Genomic DNA, 24,691 nt, shown 5'->3' with positions numbered 1-24,691 from the left:
CTATAAAATGACCAGTCTATTGGACTTGTTAAACTGGCCACTTAAGGAATATGTACACCAAGGTAGGCAGTGAAGACAAAGTTCGTTGGTTCCTACCTTCTCATTTATCCGGTCTATCTGTTTGTTTTGTGTATCAATCTCATTGCCCATATCCACAGCCATATTTTTCAGATTCCCCAAGATATTTCCAACTTGACTTAGGTTTTCTTCCATCTCATCCTCTCTGGCATCATTTGTTACCCTGTTGAAAATATCAGAGGAAATGTGTGTTGAGAAATCAGAGCTCTTTTCTTCTATATGAAACATACAAGTGGCAACCCATGAAACTCGTGTGTGTGTGGGGGAATCCCTTCTCCCTCTTATGTTCGGTTCCCCCCACCACCACCACCTCCACTGTCGGTTAGCCTGGCACAGCTTCAGCTTCCCCCACCGCTTCCACCCCCAGCAAGGCTCCATCTCCGCCGCTGAGCCTGCGACATCGCCCACTCCCCACTTTCCTTACAGTGCTGCTGGCCCTGCCATGTCTCCTGAGCCCCCTCTCCATCACCTCCATTGGCCACAAGCCCGGCTCAGCTCCAGTTCCCCTAAGCAATTTCACTCCCAGTGAGCCTCGTGCAGCTCCCAGCCTCTGCTGCCGGGTGTGCAGCATCTCCTGCCCCTCCCCCAGCCTCCATTTCCAGCATGGCTTCTGGCTTGCACTGCCAAGCCCACCACATCTCCCAATTCCCCCCTCACCTCCATTCCCAGGAAGCCCAGCGTGGCTCCTGGCCTCTATTGCCTGGCCCGCTGTGACAGCCGTCAGCCCCAATGTTGGAACCGCCGCAGGAGGAGGTAGGTTCATTGCGCACATGAATACCACAAATGTGTTTGAGGGGTTTTTTAACCCCCTCATTGTATTCTTTAATGTTTTCAGATTTTTATGCAAACCTAACGAGTCCTCCAAGTTTGCAGAACTATCCGTTCTGGGTAAGCATGGCCCTGATCTACAGATTTAGATATCTACAGATGGGGGCCACACTTGAGAAATAGATATATAGATACCATAATGTTAGTCATTGTTTCAAGAAACTGCATTTTCACTGAAGTATTAGTGTGAAAACCTAAATCAGAAAGTGATTTTAAGTGTACTACATTAAACACTGGAGACTAATAAATTATACATGGGTTATACAGAATGCGTTTCTCTTCAAGCTTTTCAAATAGTCATCATTGTTGCAGAATAGGAAGTGCTCAATACTCTATTCAGCAGTGAACAGGAAATAAATGCATCTTACCGTGTAATGTAACCTCCAGATGGTCCCCCCGACGAGTGCTGCTGATTATTTACTCCACGTACAGGTTGTTTAGATACCACATGATCTGAATTTTCAACACCATCGCCCCAAGTTGTCTTATAAGACTTATTAGACTCAAAGTTCCTTGTTCTACAAGAAAAAAACCCAAAATCACACATTAGACCAAATACACTAAGTATGACAGGAGATCTTTAACTGATTTAGGTTTGCCAAAGAATCAGGGAGCTGTAGCCAATCCTGACTTCTGCCTTGGCTAGTAAAACTCTAACACATTTTCAAATACCTGTTGTATTCAGTCCATTAAATAATGTCCAAAGTAGCCCTAAACAGCATGATTGTATACTATTTAGTTTTACTTAATTTCTACCACACCGTTCTCCCCGATGGGGAAGTTCAAATGCTGTCTTTACTATCTCAGCTCAGCTTTTTCCAACTCAATGTTTATTATTACTTCCAATGACTGCTATAGTAAACTTTAAGTGAACTGCAAACTGAACCACACTGTATAACACAAGGAGAAATATAAGCTATTTAGGTTTGGAAAGTACCCTACTGCATAACTGTACCCATTAGCAGTGACATTCATGAATTCAAAATGAAGCCTCAGTAGGATTAGCAATTCTAGTATCACGTAAACATTTTGCGTGTGCATATACAATGAAACAGTCACTGTTGATGTCATACAACTGTAAGGAAAAATGGAAAATAAACACTCACCACATGGTATACATATGAATACCTGACTTTCAAATACAAATTTATTTTTCCAACTATGAGCAAAATTTGACTGACCAGCCTTCACTGTATTGTTAGTGTCACTTTTCAAAAATATTTCTCCAGCATCTAAATATTGTTTTAGTCTATAAACCACTATTTTCAATAGATTTAGAATTCCAAAAATGAACTACTAGTGGTATCCTAGTAGTTACAGTGTTTGTTCAGGTTATGTATGCTAGAACGAATAATTTAACACAACATCACTGTTACATACAACTACAAACCATGACAAGATTGCTCGCATGTTAAGGAAGCATGCGCATGCAAACATGCACCCAGTTAGGACATCACCTTCAGATGGCTGATTAACAGCACAGGCTGCTTCATAAGATTGACTTTTTCCTAAAGTCCACTTTGCCCAGTTAACCGAATCCAACCTCTGGTGTTAAATCTTCATTTTAGTAAGCAAGGAAAAGTGGGATGGTTAGGGGAAAGAGAGAGAGAGAGAACAAGAGAGTGAACAGCAAGACCAGCAAACTAATAAAAAGCTGTTAGCAAACACAGGCTATTTCAAAAGTACGGCTGGGATTATGCCTAAAACTACAAAAAAAAAGTAGGCTCAAATAACCCCAGGGGGAAAAAAGAGAAAGATTTCACAAGTACTGTAGTCCCCACTTGTGTTAAAGGCATCCCAGAACTTACTATTAAGAGAAAGTTATACCATGATGTAGCTCTGGACAATGAAAAAGCCATTTCAGTAGTCTTTTCCCCTCCAAATCTCTACTGTTTCTTCTCCTCTGCCTCCACTTGCCCTCACTGCTATTTTCTTGATTTCCAAAGTTCCAAACATCTTTCTCGAGCATGTGTATTTGAAAACATATTTAGAAACATCAGAAAAGCCCTAACACAAGCTAAGCACTCTTCATAACAACAAAGAATATGATAGCAAAAGAAGGAAGAACAGAAACTTATTGGACGTATCACACTTTCCTTAAACTCCCAAAGCACATGCAAGTCAGATTTATTGCTTCTGGTCATCCAATTTATACAGATCTGCACACAGGAATTAAAAGTGACATTTTAAAAATATGTACTGATCAATACATTCTCAAAACAGTCAACAGTAGTAATTTAAAAGGCCAGCTAAATTGCATTACTATTTTATTTCTTTTCCCCTTCTCAGGTTCAAGAAATTTGTCCCCCTTGAGTTTTAGAACCTCCTCAACACTAAAGAAGGGAGAGCTTGAAAGCATCCCAGTGAAAGCCTTCTAGTCTTTGAATTTCTGAATGTTTCCCAATAGGGTAGTTTTCTTCGAGAATCTATCAATCTGCCTTTAACTGACCTATTCCAAGGACAGACACAAAGGCCACAACACTTGTTGAGCTCTGTCAAGTTCTTCTCAGCTTCTCTCATGTCTTTATTTATCTGGTCCATGCCTTCTTCTATACGGGTTAGTTGCTCTATGGAAAGCATTAAATAAAAGAAAAGTTTCAGAAAATTTAAACGCTACAAGATACCATCACTTTATTTAGGAACTTAAGGTTTACATTCAAAATGCTTCTAAAACATAATTAAGCTAAAAATATTTGCTTATGGAACAGACTGCAAATTGCTGATAATCCAGATACAGACAACAGTTTGTATTCCATATTCTTTTTCCACTTGTAGAAGGAATTTTGGGGGAGAGGAATCTTTGGTTATTCCCCTCCTACTGCAGACTCCCATTTCACCCAAAATGCCAATCCCAGAGTCCACAGATCGCTAAGGTCACTTGTGAGAAACACTTTCGATATAAGATTAGGCTTAAGATCAAAACAACTGTAGAACTAGTTCTATGAGCCTGAAGAGGCTTTAGATTTCTTTTCCTGAAAGCAGCCCCACTCCCCCATGCCATGAGTGTGTTTTAAAAAGCAGTTTCTGACATGCCAAGGGTGTCAATTATTCAAAATCTATTATTTATTTATTTAGTTCATTTATATGTCACCTTTCTCTCCACTGGGGACCCAAAGCTGTTTACACCATTCTCCTCCATTTTACCCTTTCATACTCCTATTGGGCTAGGGGTAGGTGTATTCATGAGCCTAAGCCAGCACAGAGTAGTGGTTAAGAGTGGCAGACTCTAATCTGGAGAACTGGGTTCGATTCCCCACTCCTCCACATGAAGTATATTAGGTGACCTTGGGCCACTCACAGTTCCCTCAGAACTCTCTCTGTCCACGTGGATGCAGGCAATGGCAAACAATCCCAAATGTCTCTTGCCTTGAAAACCCTATGAGGTTGCCATGAGTTAGCTGTGACTTGATGGTACTTCCACCACCAAGAAAGACGCGGGATTCCAGCCTAAATGTATGTATTCATGAAGACAGCAAGCAATTAACTGAGCAGTTAAACTCAGTATTGAATATGTTTATCTACTGGTTACGTCATTTACACACTTACTAAACCAGGGTCACTATTCAGGACAATAAATACTTAAGATTCAATGCATTTTGCTGGTCTGCTTATATTTATTCATATATGTAATACACTTCTGAGTCACCTTTCTCCTGAAAGCCTCAAGGTGGGTTACAAGATCAAACACAGAACACATAAACAAAGACAAAAATAACAAACTGTTACAGAGGTATACAATATTTTTAGTTGACACCTTATCAAAGTAAGTGTTCTGCTGCATTAAATGAATTAGAGTCCAGTTACAACCTACATTAAAAGGTACAACTTTCATTGGTTTCCCCATAATTCTGACTGACTTAATCCTGTTTAAATATTTACATATTACTTTTTATACATTTGTATTATGCTAATTTTGTTTGTATTTTAGTTTGTACCATATCGCTATATATGAAAAATCTAACATTAACTAAGTTTCAGCTATCTTCAGTGTTCCACATTAATATCCACTGCCCTGGGAACAAGGTCATGGTCAATTACGTCAATGCTCAATGGTAATATTATAATGCTCTCAACAAATAAGGTTTCAGCCACTATCTGTGAGGATTAAGGGTGGCAGAACTACATATGTACGCAAACCTACAATTGCTCTGATAACATGAATAAAGGGCATAGAGAACATCTGAAGGGAAATGGTTCAAAATGGTTAAATCAAAAATATTTTATATGTTTGCCCAAGCCCCACATATTAATTACTTACACTTTGAGAGGACAGAGATCTTCCTGTCATTTCCAGTAAATTTCTGTAACCTACTCTGAGACCATGGAACACAGTGGTCTACAGATGCAAAAGAATAGCCTGTGTTTTCTGTTTGCTATGTAAGAATGCAGTTTCTTCAAAGGAGTTACCTATCCAGCCTTACATATCCAGCCTGTGTGATATGGGTATTTGATACTGACACAATAATCCTGACTGGAAGTTTTAAATGGAACTCGTAAAACAGTCCACCTCAAGTCTCAGCAAGAAAGATGGTCAGTAAGTGAAGTAAATAAAATGCTTTAGGAAACATTTTTAGTCTGATGGCGTAAACTAACCCTTTTCTTATATTTTTATGTTATTGTGTATCAAAATATGTATTTATATCCTGCTTTTCTCTAATGGTTCAAGGCATCTTATAATTCTCATTTAAAACCACCCATAATCAAGTAAGAACTCATTACTACCCTCCTCTGCACAGAAAATGACTATCCCAGCTCAAATCCCAATAAAAGAGTCAACGTGTATTAAAAACTCCACAAAGTGGGAACCACTACAGAAAACAACCAGTGTCTAGCAGAAACTAGGTGGTCAACTTCAAGTGGGGGGGGGGGGGGGTTTCAACCAGAAGGTGGAAGCTAGAAGACAGTAATTGGCTCATGGAGACTTATGGGGAGAGATGGCCCTTCAGATATATGGTTCCTAGGCCATGAAGGGCACTGAAGACTCTAACCAGAACCATGAATTGTAATGACAAACCAAGTGGCAGCCAATGTAGATGCTTTAAAATAGGCACGTTGTGTTCCTGTCAGCTAGCCACTGACCATCAAGCTGCCACATTCTAAACCAGCTGCACTTTCTGGGTTGTCTTCAAGGGCAGCCTCATGTAGTACATGTTACAGTAATCCAACCACAACGTTATAAAAGCATGGATTAGCATGCTCAGACTGGCTGAAGGGGGAAGACTATATGCATAACATCATAATTCGACCCCATATTCACAAAGTGGACTTCACAATCTGACATCTGAAGCCATCCATGGTGTTTATTTTCCTTTTAAATATGGAATTTTTAATACAGGTTTGTCATTTCATCTCCACAGAACCAACGGCTAGAAATGTAATTTAAAAGATGAAGAGCAACCTCAAATTCTTAAAACTGCAACTGAGCAAAAATGCTTTCTAGACCAAAACATAGCCATGGTGCTCCAATTCCACTCTAAATAAAACCTTTCTCCAAAATATGAGTTTGGAAAGGTGGCGGACTGCGGCTCAGTGTTAGAGCAGCCGTTTGGCATGCAAAAGGTCCCAGGTTCAATCCCTGGCATTTCCAGTTAAAAAGATCAGGCAGTAGGCAATGTGAAAAACTACTGCCTAAGACCCTAGAGCCGTGTTGGCGAACCTACGGCACGTGTGTTGCAGCCGGCACACCGAGCCCTTTCTGTGGGCACGCGCGGACCCGTTGCGTCTGCCAAGGGCTGTGCCGTGTTGCCATGTTGCGGGCGCTGAGGGCAGTGCTCCTTCTCCCCAAGCCCATGCTCCCCAAGCCTGCGCTGGCGCCCTCCCTCTCCTTGCACCCGGGGCAAGCCCCTCCCTCTCTCTCAGCTGAGGCCGCAGCTCAGCTGTTTGTCGGGGCGCCCCGCCCATCTTCAGTTTGGACTGGGAGGCTGTGGCCGAGCACCTTGCCACGCCCCCACCCCCTCAGCTGAGCTGCCTCGCAGGGCTCGCCAAGCACCTTGCCATGCCCCCCCTCTCAACTGAGCTGCGGGGCAGCTCAGGGGGCCCCCGCCCGTCTTCAGTTTGTCTGGGGCCCCGCACGTCTAAAAAAGCATTTAGAAAATTCTACATTTGCAGACAATCCTACAAGCCATCAGGAAATCTACAAGGAATTTTCTAGCATTGTAGAAGCTGCAAAGGTGAATTTTAGTAACAGATTTTTACAGTTCAGACAACCCTGTGTTTTCTTACTTCTCCAGATAAAGCCAAATTTGAAGAACTTGATCTTTCCTGCCTACACTGGTTAGATTTAGAAAATCTGGAAATGGAGCTAATAGAATTTCAAGAAAGCTCTATCTGGAAAAATAAATTCTATGACCTGCGTGAAACACTTAAGATAGAAGGGATGCCAAAGGACAGCACAGTTAGTTCTGAAAATGAAATCCTTAAAGTGTGGAATTCTCTGCCAAATAATTTTAAGACAATCAAAGCACTTGGGATTGCTTTCCTTACTTTGTTTGGATCATCGTATGCTTGTAAGCAGCTGTTTTCAGCTTTGAATTATATCAAATCTGAAACAGGCTAACAGATGACCTGAGTGCTGCATGTGTTGCTCTCAAAGTATGAGCCAAGAGTAGACAAATTATCAGCATGCACACAACAGCAAAAATCACATTAATTGTTCAAAAAATTTGACGATGTCCTCAAAGATGTCACAAAAATGGTGAATTACATCATGGCTCTTGCTCTGAATTGTCGACAGTTTCAAGCACTTCTTGAGGAGGTTCAGGCACAGTATAATTGTTTACTTATGTACAATAATGTCCGGTGGCTGAGCAGAGGACGAGTCCTGGAGAGATGCAGACCAAATGCAAACTTTTACCTTTCAATAAAAAGTTGTTTGTATCATTGACAGCTCTGTTATTGTGTTTTTCTTTTAACGCAAAATATGTGAATGTATGAGTTGTTTTTTCTAAACTAAAACCTCAGTATTCAGGTTAAATTGTCGTATTGGCACTTGGCGATAAATAAGTGGGTTTTGGGTTGCAGTTTGGTCACTTGGTCTCTAAAAGGTTCGCCATCACTGCTCTAGAGTGCCACTGCCAAGGTCTAATGGTCTGATTTAGTACAAGGCACCTTTTGTGTGCATTCATGTGCTGCAACAGAAATTTTAGGAAAACCAACAGAAATTTTAGGAAAAACAAAGCTGTGCCTGTTTCTGGACCACATTACTCATATGACCATACTTATTATTGAAATAAAAATACCCACACAACAGATGAAGGCAAAAGATAATCCTTGCTATCACATTGTGCCACTGGCCATGTGCAACTCACCCCCTTGTTCATCCAGCATGGTAATGGTTTTGATTCCTGCATCTTGGGACTATTTATAAAGATAAAAAATATGTTGGCTAGCAATATAAAATCTCAAGGTATGGTGCAAAATATAATCAACAATTTGAATTACAATTTGTACACGCATTACAACACTTCAGAGACAACACATTTATCATGGACATAGGATTTTGTGAACCAGAGCTTGATCATATGGTTAGCAGGGAAAAAGTGACCACCACAAAGAGGTTTGTCCATATTTTGGCTTGTAACAAGGAGTACACTGGGAATCTGCTAATGGTCTACAGAAAAGCCCAAGTACATGTAGAAGGCCTGAGGGCCACAGCCATTCCCTTAAAAATGAAAAAAAGTTGATTAGGGAAACTTCAGGAATGAATTGCTCCCAAGAAATTTAACTAGTGTCTTCCCACTCTTATGTAAAGGCATGAAGGGGTTTCCTTTTCCATTCCTCTTCCCAGACTTTTTCCTCCCAAAAGAAAAATATTGAGGAGTGTGAGGAGAAGTGGGAAAACTCTTATGAAATATCTTCTCCTGTAGTATGAGTGAAATGCTTTTTAAGACAATGTTTTATGTACTCAAAATATACAGTATGAAGATCTTTTATTTAAGACAATTTACATTTTGGGTGTGTATACATTACTCTGTATTCTGTAGATATATTCTCAAGCAGAAAAAGAGCAAGAGTCCAGCAGCACCTTAAAAACTAACAAAATTTCTGGCAGGATATGAGCTTTTGTGAGTCACAGCTCAGTTCTTTAGATACAGCTAGAATGTAAGTCCATCTAGCTTGAGCTGTGACTCAAAAGCTCATACCCTGCCAGAAATTTTGTTAGTCTTTAAGGTGCTGCTGGACTCTTGCTAGGGTTACCAGGTCCCTCTTTGCTACTAGCGGGAGGTTTTTGAGATGGAGCATGAGGAGGGAAGGGTTGGGGAGGGGAGGGATTTCAATGTCATAGAGCAGGGATGGGGAACTGTTGGTCGGTGAGAGGAGGGGGAGGGACGCTTCCCCCAAGGCTGCCCCCTACAGTCGCAACATACAGGAACGCCGCAGCACACTGTAAGCCCCTCTCGCCGCCTGTCAAGCGGCGAGGGGGGAGGGAGAGACCAGCGGCTCCTGGCGGCGGAACATGCGCGCGAGAGCTGATCGCGCTTGGAGGGCCTTTTGAGGACTCAGGGTGGGGGGGCGTGGAGGATGGGGCCTGGTCGTGAGGGGCTGTGTGTGCTGCTGTGTGTGGGGGGGGAGGCGGGGAGCCTGGGGCCCGGTTGCGTGGGGCCGGTGTGCGGGTGTGTGTGTGGGGGAAGGCTTTTCTCTCTTCCTCTTTTTCTGTCACTCTTTCTCCTTTCTCCCTCATCTCTTTCTTTGTCTGTCTCCTTCCTTCCTTTTCTCCCCCTCCATTTCTCTGTTTTCCTCCCTTCCTTCCCTGAGGATCAGCTGCGGGCTGCGCCTCGTTTGCTCAGGGCCCACCACTGGCTGCCCTCCCGCCTCGGAGGGGGGAGCGGAGGTGCCCTCCAGGCCTTCTCTGCGTGGCCTCCCCTGTGGTTGCCAACCTCCAGGTGGTTAGAATTCAAAGCAAAGAACAAATACAAACAAGCCAAAATTAAGGCAAATAATTGAAGGTCACAATAGAAATGCTGTTAATAAATATATTGTGAGGCAAACGTCAAAGTGACAACCGCAGTTGTTGAGACCAGAAGGACAAAAGTCCAGAGTACAAAAAATATAACGTTCAAGCGTTAAGTGGTACAAAAGGCGTAAAAACGCTCACAAATTCTGAAAGTCCATATACAGAACAAGATGCACAGGACAAGAATACAGCGCAATGGGCTTCCCGTAAAATTCCCATTTCATAGAGATTTTTTTCAAGCTTTAGATTCCTCCATGTGCGTGTAGCTTCATTAAGACAAAGGAATGTACCTTCCTAATATATACGGACGGCTGGATAAGACGTCCCAATCTCCAGGTGGTGGCTGGAGACCCGGCAACCCTAGCCGCTCTCCCCCACCCCGCGCCGGAAGATCTACACCTGGTTATGACCCCCGAATGATGTTATAAATTAGCAAATGGCCCTTGGAAGGAAAAAGGTCCCCCACCCCTGCCATAGAGTCCAATTGCCAAAGCAGCCATTTTCTCCAGGTGAATTGATCTCTATCAGCTGGAGATCCATTGTAATAGCAGGAGATCTCCAGCTACTACCTGATCTTTTCTACTGCTACAGACAGACTAACATGGCTACCCATCATGATATATTTCTAAGGATACGGTTTGTTTAAATGTAATGAATTTTGTCCGTAATTAATATGCTATCAATATGACAGCACACTGTTGATTAATTCAATGCTTTCAGTGATATCAGGTTCAACGCTAAATCCATATCAGGTTCAACGCTAAATCCATATGCACGACTAAGTCCTTTTGTGGCGATGAGATTATCCATGCAAATATTTCTGCTACAAAATTTGTGTTTTTAATTTATTTTTACTACCTCTCAGATGGCAAAAACTAATATGCATGTGCCAACACAGTACAGGGCAGTTTGCAAATCTGTCTCTCTATAAGCAGTTTTACTTATAGAAAATAAAGTCACTTATTGTTTTAAATTTCAGAAATATTCCAAACTAAGGTACAAATAAGTATACACTGGCCAGATGTGCAGCCCTACCACCTGCCATAACAGAAGGGAGATTTAAGAAGATTCCCAGGGTGGAGAGACTTTGCCCGTGTAACACAGGGGAGCTGGAAACTATTGAGCATGTATTTTTTACATGTCCCCTCTACAAGACAGCCCGCTTTAATATTATTGACCCTTTGATTAGGGAAATGGGCTCTGGTGATGAGGGTGAATGAACCAAAAGGTTTCTGCTGGGAGATAGCTCACCAATCACCACCCAGGTCGCAAAATACTGTGCAGTAGCAATGAAGCTACATTGCCTTAATGTACTTCCTTAATCTGTGGGAATGTAAAATTGGGTGATTCCTAATTTTGTTGGCCTTGGTTGTAAACATATACTCTGTATGGCCAGTTTCTGTTTCACCTGTTTTATCTGGCATACTAGCCGCAAATAAAATTTATTTATAAGTTGTTAAAAGTAGTAAAATAGGTTTAGCTTTGGTAAGTACTGCATATATTTCAGTTTTTCCCCAAACACAGAACACCACCCTTTTCCTCCATGGTTTCAAAATTTCTGGATATTTTTCATCTGTAGCCCCTTCCCAACAATACCTCTGAAGTTCCTCCTTACCTCAATAGCCAGGCCAAGAATCCTCCTTGTGCTTTCCAAAGACTAAAAACAAACAAAAATTGTTTAAGCATGCAGACTTAGGCTGCAGACATTTAACTACTACACTGTAGTATACTATTTTCCAAGCAACCTCATAACATGTGGTAACATCCCAAAGAATACAAGTCTTTCACAAGGTTCTGCTTAGTTAATATTTTTAAAACATTATTCTTTTGTGAATTTGCTGCTTATATTTTGCAATGAAGGCCTCTGGAAATATAGCTCCATTCTGGTTTCTTAAGTAGTCAAACCTAGAGAACTTTAATTTTTTTCGCCAAGCACCCAAATACTATATGACGTGAATACAGAAATGCTCAATGATCCAAGCATGCCTGTTTTGGAACATCACGGGCTGCTACTATTCTTTCATAATTAACTGTATTATTCATTGCTTTATAATATGTTATTACTGTTATTGCAATTTAGCTTGAGATTTTAATAAAGGATTATTTTAACAGCTGTTTTGTTTGTCATCATTTGGAATCCCTTGTTGGAACCTGCAGTAAATTTCCCTGTCCCTCACTTGGTAAATTGAAAGTTTGACCATTTAAAGGCAAGCTTCCCTCCACTCAGTACTACAAAAAGCATTTTGGAAAACAAGTAAGCTTTGAGCATTCTACACTTCTTTTCTTGAGGTGTTTTCTTTTACTATACAAGCATAGGGGAAACAGTGGGTTAGGAGCTACTTACTTCATCTGTAACCTGATTGGCCCTCAGTTGAATTTCTTCAGGTGACAACTCAGCCATGATGAATACTTATTTTCCAGTATCTGACTCTTCACAAACAATGGAATTTCTCCTGTAGCAAACAATTATTTACAATGACAAAACCATCACTGAATTCAAGCATGCCAAGAGCATTATTATAAGTTGGAAGAAGTGCCACAATATTTTTTGAGCAGATTGAATTTCAGAAGAATACAAGTTCTCAAAACCAGAAAAACTGTATTAGGCATGGTGGGAACACTGAAAACACACAGCTTCAGAAGGATGTAATAACTCATGAGTTACTGTCCAACTCAAGCACTAAACAGAAGAGGACTCCTTCATTAGACCATGATAGTGCAGCAGAATTTATCATCAAGATACTTTCAAATTTTACTTGTTCTCATCTGAGTATGCTTCACGTGCAAAACATAAAAAGGCGCACACGCAAACTCTGAAACTATCTTCAAAGAGAGGCTAGAATAGTCGAGGATGGAGAGAGTTTAGGAAAGAATGAAACAGGTGTCCAATTAAGTAGAAGGTCAAGGAATACAACGGATCTAGCAGATGATGAAGAACTAACCCCAAGAGTGGGCGGGGGAATTTTGGGCCACTAGTTTTGTTGTACTGATCTATGCATTGCTGGATCCCTGAAGACAACACTCTTGTCTTATATTTAAGACTCCTTAAAGCAGAAGTCTTCTTGCAACTGGTGACAAACTTGGTTTCCTCCCATGTGAAACAATCCACAACAACTTCCTCAATTCTATGTACTGAAAAGAGAAACACGTAATCTTAGGGTCTCACAAATCTGACTACAAAATGTGTACCGTATATACCCGTGTATAAGCCGACCCGCGTATAAGCCGAGGTGCCTAATTTCTCCCCAAAAATGGGGAAAAATTAGGCACCCGCGTATAAGCCGAGGGTCGGCTTATAACCCCTCCCCCCGCCCAAGACTTACCTTCTGGGCTCCTGGCGGTGGGAAGCGGCGGATCCGGCGGGGGCGGCGGAGCGCCCTCCCCGCGGCCGCAGCAGGCCTCTGTAGGCCGCTCCCGGCCGGGAGAAGGCGGCGGGGGCAGCTGAGCGCCCTCCCCGCGGCCGCAGCGGGCCTCTAGAGGCCTCTCCCGGCCGGGAGAAGGCGGCGGGGGCGGCGGAGCGCCCTCCCCGCGGCTGCAGAGGGCCTCTAGAGGCCTCTCCCGGCCGGGAGAAGGCGGCGGGGGTGGCGGAGCGCCCTCCCCGCGGCCGAAGCAGGCCTCTGAAGGCCGCTCCCGGCCGGGAGAAGGCGGCGGGGGGGGGGGCGGAGCGCCCTCCCCACGGCAGCAGGGGGGCTCTGGAGGCCGCTCCCGGCCTGGAAAAGATGGCGGTGGTAAGTTCCCCCCTCCCTCCTCCTTCCCCCCCTCTACCGTATTGACCCGCGTATAAGCCGAGGCCGGCTTTTTCAGCCCTTTTTTTGGGCTGAAAAACTCGGCTTATACGCGAGTATATACGGTATTCATGGTGCAGAAAAGACACACATTTAATTATAACCTCTATACTAAGTGAACATAATCAACACAGTTTTGAGAACTTACATGTACAACATACATCAGTCCAATTTACCTAGATTCAAGTTGTTGAAAAAGATGACGCTGTTCTTTTATCTAGGACTCTAGTTGGGCTAAGGAGAGTGCTCGCAAGAATGGCTGTGTTTTGTGAAAATGAACGCCTAATGATCAATTGTGATAAAACATAAGTGATGGCCTTTGGTAACCATCCTGTACTTAGGAAGTGGAGTATAAATGGAGAAAGGCTGGAACAGGTGTCCTTTTAAAAATATCTAGGTGTGATCATTCAGGCATACAGCTCTAAGGCAACCCATAATAATTATGTTGCTGATTTAGATACAAGATCAGCTCACACCATAATTAATTGCTTTTGGACAAAGGGGGCACATTATGTGTCTGCCGCCCTTAGACTTCTCTAGGTGAAAACACTAGCTCAGATGCTTTATGGAATGCATCTTGGTATTTCATCTTCTTGTTTTACACTTATTGAGCTGGTGCAATCTAAGTTCCTTAGAGCTATTCTGCAACTCTGGTGAGATTGGACACTGGCAAGATGAAGGCTGAGGCAATGGTTTGTTTATCCCCTGTGTACATTTGGTTTAAGATTAATCTAAATCCTAAGGGCCTTTCACCTTTGGTGTTGTGTGATGCCTTTAGGTCCAGGTGGATTGTAGCTATAGAAAATAAATTAAATAGCCTGGACCTAGATCCCCTAGCACTCCTTCAGTTGGGTAAGGATCAAGCCAGATTATTTATTTATTTATTCCATTTATAACCCGCCCTCCCCAGCCAAGACCAGGCTCAGGGCAGGGAACATCACACATATATTAACAGTAAAAATAATAATTCTAAAATCAAACAATAAAACCCAATTAAAAACCATTAAAAACTCCAGATGGCACTTAATTTGGCCCATAGTGCCCGGAATAGGCAGTAGGTTGCCCCCCATTAGAGTAACATAGAACAAGGGGGGGATAGGGAGGCCAGCAGAGGATGATACCCGCAGCTGTCCTCAACTGTAGGCCTGGCGGAAAAGCTCTGTCTTGCAGGCCCTGGGGAACTCTTTAAGGTCCTGCAGGGCCCTGATGTTGCCAGACAGAGCATTCCACCAGGCTGGCGCCAGCGCCCAAATGATTAATTATAAGCCAAAGGGTAAAAGATGTTGAGCACCAAGCAGACCTTGTGAGTTACCCTACATTTATAGCTCCCTATTATTCTGTGTATATTTTAACACCAGCTGCCTACCTGTACTCGCTGGAAATGAATACTCATAGGAGGGCCTATACACTGCTGAGATGCATGGCCTTGCCTTCTGCCATCCTAGAGATTCAAGAAGGTCCCTAGGGTGGAGAGAGACTGCCCCTGTTACTCAGGGGAACTGGAGACTATTGAACATGTCTTTTTCAGATGCCCTTTTTACAAGACAGCCCACTCCAAACTTAGTGAACCCCTCATCGGGAAAATGGGTGCTGGAGGAGAGGGTGATTGGACAAAAAGGTTTTTGTTGGGTGATAATTCCACAATTACCTCTCAGGTGGCTAAATATTGTGCGGTTACACTCAAAGAACATCACCTTAGAATACTCCCCCGATCTAAGTCAGAAAACATTTTATACTGAGATTAGTCTTGGTCTGAAAATTCACTTTTTGTAAGGTTTGTCTCTGTTTTATCTGGAAAATAGCTGTAAATAAATAATAATAATATAGATTATTATAAATTCAAAACGTAAAGGCCTATTAATTCATTAACAAGGTTAATATGATTATTCAGGGCCTGAACAAGAGTTATAGGAGCTAGTTCTCTCACTACAAGTAGTAATTGTTTCCTGTTTGGTTACCAATTGAATTCATATCTACTGTTACCGCAACCGTGTTAGTATATATGCTTTCATGTTTCCAATCATGTTTAGATTATGTAATATAATCATGCTTAGCACTGTGCCAATTAAGATGTGTTTTACTCATTCCTGTTATCTCTAGCTTTTATGTTTATACATTGAGTTCTCCTACACCCGTGTTGGCGAACCTATGGCACGCGTGCCACAGGCGGCACGCTGAGCCCTTTCTATGGGCACGCGTGGAGCCGCCAGCCCCCCCCGCCCGTCCCCCGCCCATCCCCCGCCCCCTCCTCGAGGCCTCGACGCCATCTGCCTCCTGCCGCCCCGCTCCGCCTTAGCAGCAGCAGCAGCGCCACCGCCCCACCCAGGCGCCGCTCCAGACCTGCCGCCGCCCGCTCATGCTCGGCCCCGAGGGCTGCCCTGCCGGCCGCACCGCTACGCCCGCCGAGTTGCCCCCGCCCCCTCCTCCTCCCCCTTGGCTGCCCGTCCCCCTCCTCTGCCCCTCCTCGCGGCCTCGGCGCACGTTTCCGCCGCGCCGCAGCCAACTTTGTCGCGGGGTCGACTCAGTGGGCGTAGCGGTGCGGCCGGCAGGACAGCCCTTGGGGCCGAGCATGAGCGGCCGGTGGCGGCGGTGGGTCCAGAGCGGCGCCTGGGTGGGGTGGCGGCGCTGCTGCTGAGGCGGAGCGGGGCAGCGGGAGGCTTGCGGGAGGCTGGCGGCGGGCAGCTCTTTCGCTTGGACTTACCACTGAGATGCACATTTCCCCCATCCAGATTCTCAAAACTGCATGGGGGGGTTGTTGTCTATTTGTGAATGTGAGGTTTAGCCTTGGACTCGCCACTGAGATGCACATTTCCCCCATCCAGATTCTCAAAACTGCATGGGGGGGGTTGTTGTCTATTTGTGAATAGGAGGTTTAGCCTTGGACTTGCCACTGAGATGCAGATTTCCCCCATCCAGATACTCAAAACTGCATGGGGGGGGGGGGTTCGTTGTCGATTTGTGAATGGGAGGTTTAGCCTTGGACTTGCCACTGAGATGCATTTTTCCCCCATCCAGATTCTCAAAACTGCATGGGGGGGGGGTTGTTGTCTATTTGTGAATGGGAGGTTTAGCCTTGGACTTGCCACTGAGATGCACATTTCCCCCATCCAGATTCTCAAAACTGCATGGGGGGGTTTGTTGTCTATTTGTGAATGGGAGGTTTAGCCTTGGACTTGCCACTGAGATGCACATTTCCCCCATCCAGATTCTCAAAACTGCATGGGGGGGGGGTTATTGTCTATTTGTGAATGGGAGGTTTTGCCTTGGACTTGCCACTCAGATGCACAACTCAACAATAAGCCCCCCCTGCAGTTTTTTGAGAATGCAGATGGGGAAAATGGTGTTTGTCAGTCATTGCCATGATTTAATTTTATGGATGACAAAGGATAGCATAGTTAGTTCTGAAAATGAAATCCTTAATGTGTGGAATTCTCTGCCAAATAATTTTAAGTCAATGAAAACACTTGGGATTGCTTTCCTTACTTTGTTTGGATCATCTTATGCTTGTGAGCATAAGATGTTAACATATGAGTTGTTTTTTCTAAACTAAAACCTCAGTATTCAGGTTAAATTGCCTTGTTGGCACTTTACGATGAATAAGTGGGTTTTGGGTTGCAGTTTGGGCACTCGGTCTCTAAAAGGTTCGCCATCACTGTCCTACACGGTGTATACATACCATGTACTTTCTTAAGCTACTTGACACATAGGCTGAAATGAAAAATTAACATCACTACAAATGTTAGACTATCAGTATCAAAAGTGTTCTGTTTTTAATGGAAGAATTTTTTTTTACTGATTTATACACCAGCCAGCCTCTACGATAGCAAGTTTTGCTCAGTGGGAAGGAGATATATAAATCTTCTTAAAGTATCAAACATGATTGCTCTTACTAAATAAACTTCCCCAAAGTTACTTGCTTTGGAAATATTTCATTTGGCTTTATTGAAACAGTTCAGTACTATATATTTGAAAAACATTTTTTCACATTCATAGACCAGAACATAAAGAAACAATGATGACACAGCCAAGGTCTGAGATAGTACACTTCAGATGAAATCTTGTTGCTCATTCATGAATGTGATGTGGGAAGGGTAATAAGCTAGTCTACAGAATGTTGTATTGTTGACCAGCCACATGGGAACATTAAATCTGTGTTTAACTAGACTTTGTAGATTTAAATTGTATATTATAAAATTTTATATATGATCTTTTTATGTTGTTAGCACCCCTGAGCCTGGCACGCTGGGAAAGGGCGGGGCACAAATGAAGTAAATAAATAAAATTGAAGCAGAAAGAAAATGAAGCAAAAAAAGGGGGGAGATGGAAAACAAGGGCCACAAACCTTCGAATTAGCAATCCTTTCAATAACACAGAAATTGACTAGAATAAGAGTACCACTTAGTGGTCATCAGGACAGGCAGTGTAATGTAGTGGGTAGTGTCTGACTAGGATCCCAGAGACCAAGATTTTAATCCCCACACTGCCATGGAAGTGACCTTGGGAGTCATCCATACTTAAGGTTTAACCTACCTCAGAACCCCCCTGGGGGATGAAGTAGAAAAAAGTGAGAACTATATAAGCTACTTGGGAAAAAAGGCAGGGTATAAATGAAGTAAATAAAAATTAAATTGTAACTCAAGCCACAACTGAGGAAGACTTGTTTACATTGTGGTAATCATTACAATTAGGTATAACTGTCAAAATACAGGATATTTATCCTCTATAAGACAATTCTCTCTTCAACAAGAATGCTTTGAATCTCAGGTAGGAACGTGTCAAATTCACTTCCTCCTTTACATAACTAGTAAGTCACACGGGAAACTGAAAAAATGAAGTAATCTTTCAACCTCAAACAGAGACTACTGAAAAACTAACAAATGCAATGTAAAGCTTGCCCTATACAAGAGCATTATGCCTTTTCATACGTATTTTCCAGACTGCAAACAGCAAGTGGGATCTCTTCCAGACTGCTTAATCATTATTTTAGAGTTCAAGTAACATTTAGACATATAAACCAGTTTGTGTGGGGTGGGTGGGGGAGTTTTTCTTTTCTATCTCAAAGAATAATTAATTTTTAACTTCCACTCTGACTCGAGATATTTCTCATTATATTTTACCAGAATGAGAACACACTCCAGTTCCACTGCCTTATTTAGTCATTCAATTTCTAGACTGCCTTTTGATCCAGAAGAATCCCAAGGTAGTTTATAGAGAATGATGAAATACAACTAACCTGGGGGTGCTTCCATCCCCCCAACATAAAGATGTTCTGGAGTAACATCCCGCCTAAACCCCAGTAATTATTTTATTTATTTAAAACATTTATTAGCTACCATCCTTATGGAGCTCAGGGCTACTTACAACAAAAATAAAACACATAAAATAAAATACATTAAAAACATTAAAATCACAATTCAGGACTGCTAGTAAACGTAACCAAATGCAGCCCTAAATAAAAAACATCTTCAACTGCTTCCTAAAGACTGAAAATGAAGGGGCCAGGCACATCTCCCTGGGGAGGTTGTTCCATAATCGTGGGGCTGCTGCTGAAAAGGCTCTCTTGTGTACACACCAAAATCAGGCCCTCTTCCTATACGATATTCACAAAATGTTTGTTTAAAGGTAATAATTTTGACTACACTAGTAAGTTATAATAAAATAGTACACTATTATTAAAGAATGCTAGGTTCTGATACCTATGCACATATTCCTTTCCTGTTTTCTTAAAAAAGATCTCCCTCCTCCCTCCATTACTGTGCATTGTTGGTCCCATGCCTAAACACTTTATAAATGTTACTATTAACAAAACTACATGTGACTCCTAGTTTTGTATTTAAATAAGTATCTGGTGAATTTGGACAAGCCATAGTACAATACAAATAAACAGTCACATCCCCATCACCACAAAAATGTTTACCCACTGGCTTTGGCATTTCAGTACAATGAAGTATTGTCATTAAATATAAATAGCCTAATCTGGGCTATATTCTGCTAAATAAACCTTTCAAGGAAATTGGCACATAATCAGCATATAATCTTAAACCTCATCAAAACCCATAAGGCTTTTGCATTACAATTAATAAGAGGTGCTCAGACTCATGACTACTCACAGTGCTATCTTTCAGCAGGATTTTTTCCTATATTACTTTTCACTAGCTAGCAAAATTAAAAACAAAGAAATTACTCAACATTTCCCCCCATCACTTATCAGCTTCCTGCACATGCTTCAAGAACAATCATGGAGTTCTTTCTGGCAGCTTGGAAACCGGTTAGTAAAAATTTAAATGTTTACACTTCAACCATCACACAATTTATATGTTAACATTTGAAACATCTTTGGTAGACAGGAAAACCCTCCACAATTCGAATCAAAGTAATATTTAGAACATATCAACACCAAAGACAACAGAATACTCTGTACCTTCAAACTACAATTTCTTGTTAGAGGAGTATGCATGACTGCATACTGCTGCACTCCTGTAAATATTCACAAATAACTGTTTCTTGTTTGGGAAAATCAAGAGAATAACAGTACTGCACAAAAAAAACCCTGATGCAGATCATTACTGCAAGCAGTAAACAAAGATAATCATGGACTACCAAAAAGACAAATAAGTGGGTTTTAGATCAAATCAAGCCTGAACTCTCCCTAGAACAGGGGTCGGCAAACTCATTAGTCAAAAGAGCCAAATATCAACAGTACAACAATTGAGATTTCTTTTGAGAGCCAAATTTCTTAAACTTAAACTATATAGGTAGGTACACTGTTTATTAACTTAATAAACTTTAAATAAAGTTTTAAGTCTTAATTAAACTATAGGTACACTGAATAAAACTTGATATCATACTTAATAGTGATCTTATTTATTGATAAAAATTAAATTGTAAGTCCCTGCCATTTCCCCCTCCCCGTCTGGAGTCCTCGTCTGGAGGCCTGGTCTATCGCCATAAAAGCCTATTGGTAGACCTGGCCTCCGGCTGAGTCCCATTGGGAGGCCAGGTCTACCCATTGGCTTTCTTGGCAGTAGACCTGGCCTCCAGAGGCCCATAGAAGCCAATTGGTAGACCTGGCCTCTGAAGGGGGACTTTCCCCTCCTCGGAGTCCAGGTCTACTGCCAAGAAAGCCAGTGGGTAGACATGGCCTCCCAATGGGACTCAGCCGGAGGCCAGGTCTACCAAAGGAAGCCCGCCCCGCCCAACAGCTGATAGGCTGGGGGGGCAGGAACCACACAGCCGCCCGCCCAGCAATGGCGCGGCTAGAGGGGAGGGGAGGCTTTAGCCTCCCAACCATTGAGGGCAAGGGAAAGGGGGACCCGGCCATTCTCCACGGTGTGTGTGGGGAAAGAAAGCGTGCCCGCTCGCCCGCTCTCTCTCTCAGGCGCACCGGCTCCGCAGCCCGGCTGCCGGCGCAAGCGGGCGCAAGAGCAGGGGCTCTGAACCAAGTTCAGAGAGCCGCACTCAATGGGCCAAGGAGCCGCATGCGGCTCTGGAGCCGCAGTTTTGAGACCCCTGCCCTAGAAGCTAAAATGACTAAACTGAGGCTATCGTACTTTGGTCACAATTATGAGAAGAGTCACTGGAAAAGACAATAATGCTAGGAAAAGTGGAAGGCAGCAGGAAAAGAGGAAAACCCAACATGAGATGGCATGACTCTATAAAGGAAGCTACGGCCCTCAGTTTGGAAGACCTGAGCAAGGCTGGTAACGATAGGCCGTTTTAGAGTATTTGATTAATAGGGGTGATTTGATGTAAAAATAAATATTTTTTTAAAAAAGACCACAGCTGACATATAGGTACAGATCCCAAAGCTCGTTACCCTTGGAGGAATGCAATCATATCCACAACAGGCCAGCTTTTTATACCTTGCTTGATCAGATCTATTGCCAGACAATGGCACCTCGGTCTTTGTAGACTTGAGAGCACAATCCTGAAACGGGGGGGGGGGAGAACCGTGGCGGCCAGGAGCAGCACAGCCACAGCGCCTCCTCAGAGGCTTCCTTAAAAAAACAAAATTAAAGGAAAAGGGGGGAAAGGCCCCATTGAAAAAAGGAAGGCTGTGCCACCAAAAACGGTGGCACAACCCCACCTCTGCTCAAGGGAGTGTTTCCAGGGCAAAAGGGCTCTGGAAGCTGCCTTCAGGCAGCTCCACCCCTGGGAACGTCCCCCGCCGGCGCAGGCAGCACCACTTTCTGGAAAGCTCCACCTTCCAAGAAAGCCCTGCCGGCATGGCTGAGCTGGTGGCGGGGGCTGGCAGCGCCCAGACGCCAGTGTGTTTGCCCCTGCATCGGCATACGTACCACCTTATTCTGTGATAAACTGGCAGCTAATCCGGCACAAGGTTATGCTGGCTCTAATGGTGTTCCCCACCTTCAGGAATGGGCTGTTTCATTTCATTACCACTTCCATACACCTATTCAGAACAGCTACTGTCTCATCTGACTTTGCTTAAAAGGAGAAATCGAGCTGCTTGACAAGAGCATATTGGTGTTACTTCATGTGATATACATGTGTGTATACCTTTACACGAGCCCTCAAGTGCTAGTTTGTTTTTCCCCTCAAGGCCTGTATAGGAGGGCCTCACTTAGATCTTATTCTGTGTGTTGGTTGCAGTCTTTCAGTGTTTGTCTTACTATTCTCCATCTGTAAGTGTTCTCTCCTAGTTAGAAGCAATAAAAAGACATGTTACTGAAGCTACCAGTCTTGTGTGTGTTGGCTATTGAGCATACTGAAGGAGAAATGATCTTTCCAGTTTTTCCATACTTTACATAGTTTTATAAACCTTTACTTTCTACGGTGAACACAGATGCAAAGAATTCACTGAGTTTCTCTGCCATCTCTCCATCTTCCTTTGGCAATCCTTTTATTCTTTGGTCATCCAAACACTCAATTGCTTCCTGCTCTAGATATATTTAAAGAAATGCTTACCTTGATGATTTCAGAGGTGATCCAAGAGAAACTTAATTATAATTTAATGTTTCAAGGAAGTTAAGCCTATAATTTTCTTAAAGACCATACAGTATTTTAGGGATTATGGCAGGACAAATTTCGCCCTGGGATTTACTACAAAAACAATCTCTTAAAGAAGGTAACAGCCAAAGAAAAGAACCTCAAAGAAGTCATGCTCGGGACATGAATTATCACCCTCCCGCCCCAGTTATTTAAATCTATACCCCAGATTCATCAGCTACAACTTGCTTGAGTGATCACAGAAGTGAAGTCCTCTAGTGTACCTGGTCTACAAGAAGAGCAGTGAGTAGACTCCTTATCCATACACACAACTATGTCAAAAAGCAGCCACTGGACGAAGGCCCCACTATTCAATAATCAAATTTTACATTTATCCATTTCATTTTGAACGAAATCGTGAAGACCCGCAAACCCTCCCTCTTCTTTTCTTTTACGCCCGTATCCCTGCCGTGGCGAGGCACAAAACAAAAAGAAACCAGCATTCCCCCCCCCCCATTAAAAAGGCCAAAATCACCACAACGCACCAAATCACCACCTTCGTCATGGAAAATGCTCTGAAGGAGTCCTGGAACGGCATAAAGGGTCGCTCTGAAGGGGTTTAAACGCCTCAGCGGCATTCCTATATACTCCAGCCTTGTGCGACTGCTGGAACCATCTGGGAGGCGTCCGTCGGAAACCGGATGCGAGACCACAGAAACCTTTAGCCGGACCTAGCGGGGCTCCTTTTGCCTTCTTGGGCTAAGAAGCGCCTCACGCACGACTGCCGCCCCCCTCCTCTCCTCTCCTCCAGCAGCACTTCCGCCGTCGCCCCGAGCACCCCTCCACTCTCCCCCGGGGCTCAGACCCCGCCCAGCCACCGCTTCTCCCCAGGGCGGCCCCACACCGGCGCCCCGCCTCAACACTCACACACACCCCCAGTCCCTGCCTCGTACGCCGGATCCCCCTCCGGACACTCACCCGCCGCACACAGCGCAGGCCCCTCGACTTCCCCACCTCCAGCCTTCGGGCCTCCCTTCACCGGCCCCAGCCCCACCCCGGCCAGTTTCCTCCACTCCCGCCAAGCCTCCACCCCCGTCTCTCAGAGTCGCAACACATTGGCCGCTTGGGCTTGAATGGTTCGCCACTATTGGAGAGAGTCGACGCCGGTCGAGATTCAACTCCGCCTTCCCCCACCCCCCCGCATTTGAATCATAGTAGTAGCGCTTTCCCACTTTTCGCCCGCCCACCTTTTTTTTTTGGTTTGTTATTGGTTTAAACTATGAAACCGGGGGGCTACAATAGGCCAGATGGGATGTCAGTCGTAGAGATATTACCACCATCTTTTTCATTGGTTAGTTGTACAGAAGGGGGGGCACCGTTCAGAGTGAGTTTGGGCTTAACCACTTGCTGACCGAAGCGTTGCTTGTTTGAATCAGTTTACACGTTTGGCTTTCCTATTTTTTTAAAATGCTGAACTGTTGATAAAGAGGGGCGAGATTAAAAACGTAAAATATTCCAGATTAATTTGCTGTGTTGTAATTCTTATTTAAAGAAACAAATTGTACTAGATTATGACAAATCATTCCAGGAGCACATAAATATTACAGTTTAATTTCTAGATCATTACCGTTGCCAGCTCCAGCTTGGAAAATACCCAGAGATTTTGAGGGTGGAGCCTGGGGAGGGCAGGGTTTGGGGAGGGACTTCAACAAGGTAAAGTTTATAGAGTCCACCTCCCATAGCTGTCATTTTCTCCAGGTGAACTGTTCTCTGTTGCTTGCAGATCAGTTGTACTAGCGGGAGATCTACAGCCACCACCTGGAGGTTGGCAGCCCTAATAATTATCAGAAGATCAATTGAGAATACATTAAGAAACACTATGGTGCTATTAGCATAGGGTTGCTAGCTCTGGGTTGGGAAATGTGTGTGTGTTAAGTGCCGTCAAGTCGCTTCCAACTCATGGTGACCCTATGAATGAAAGTCCTCCAAAATGTCCTATCATTGACAGCCTTGCTCAGATCTCGCAAATTGAGGGCTGTGGCTTCCTTTATTGAGTCAATCCATCTCTTGTTGGGTCTTCCTCAACTTTTCCTAGCATGAC

The 24,691-nt window shown here is 43.5% G+C and overlaps 1 protein-coding gene across 1 annotated transcript; it reads right to left on the bottom strand.

Moving 5' to 3' along the window:
* SNAP23 (synaptosome associated protein 23) lies at positions 1-22,913 on the bottom strand. The gene is made up of 7 exons (XM_056851897.1): positions 22,875-22,913; positions 12,204-12,312; positions 11,475-11,516; positions 8,214-8,262; positions 3,356-3,473; positions 1,275-1,424; positions 1-241 (listed from the first exon to the last, which is right to left on the bottom strand). Exons 2-7 carry the CDS (start codon positions 12,258-12,260, stop codon positions 1-3), a joined length of 657 nt encoding a protein of 218 aa, XP_056707875.1. The 5' UTR covers positions 12,261-12,312; positions 22,875-22,913.
* Between the last annotated feature and the right edge of the window lie 1,778 nt (positions 22,914-24,691).

Source organism: Euleptes europaea, chromosome 6, assembly GCF_029931775.1.
Source record: "Euleptes europaea isolate rEulEur1 chromosome 6, rEulEur1.hap1, whole genome shotgun sequence".
Classification (NCBI taxonomy): domain Eukaryota; kingdom Metazoa; phylum Chordata; class Lepidosauria; order Squamata; family Sphaerodactylidae; genus Euleptes; species Euleptes europaea.
The sequence above is the reverse complement of the archived record's forward strand: the minus strand, read 5'-3'. Positions and strand labels throughout refer to the sequence as shown.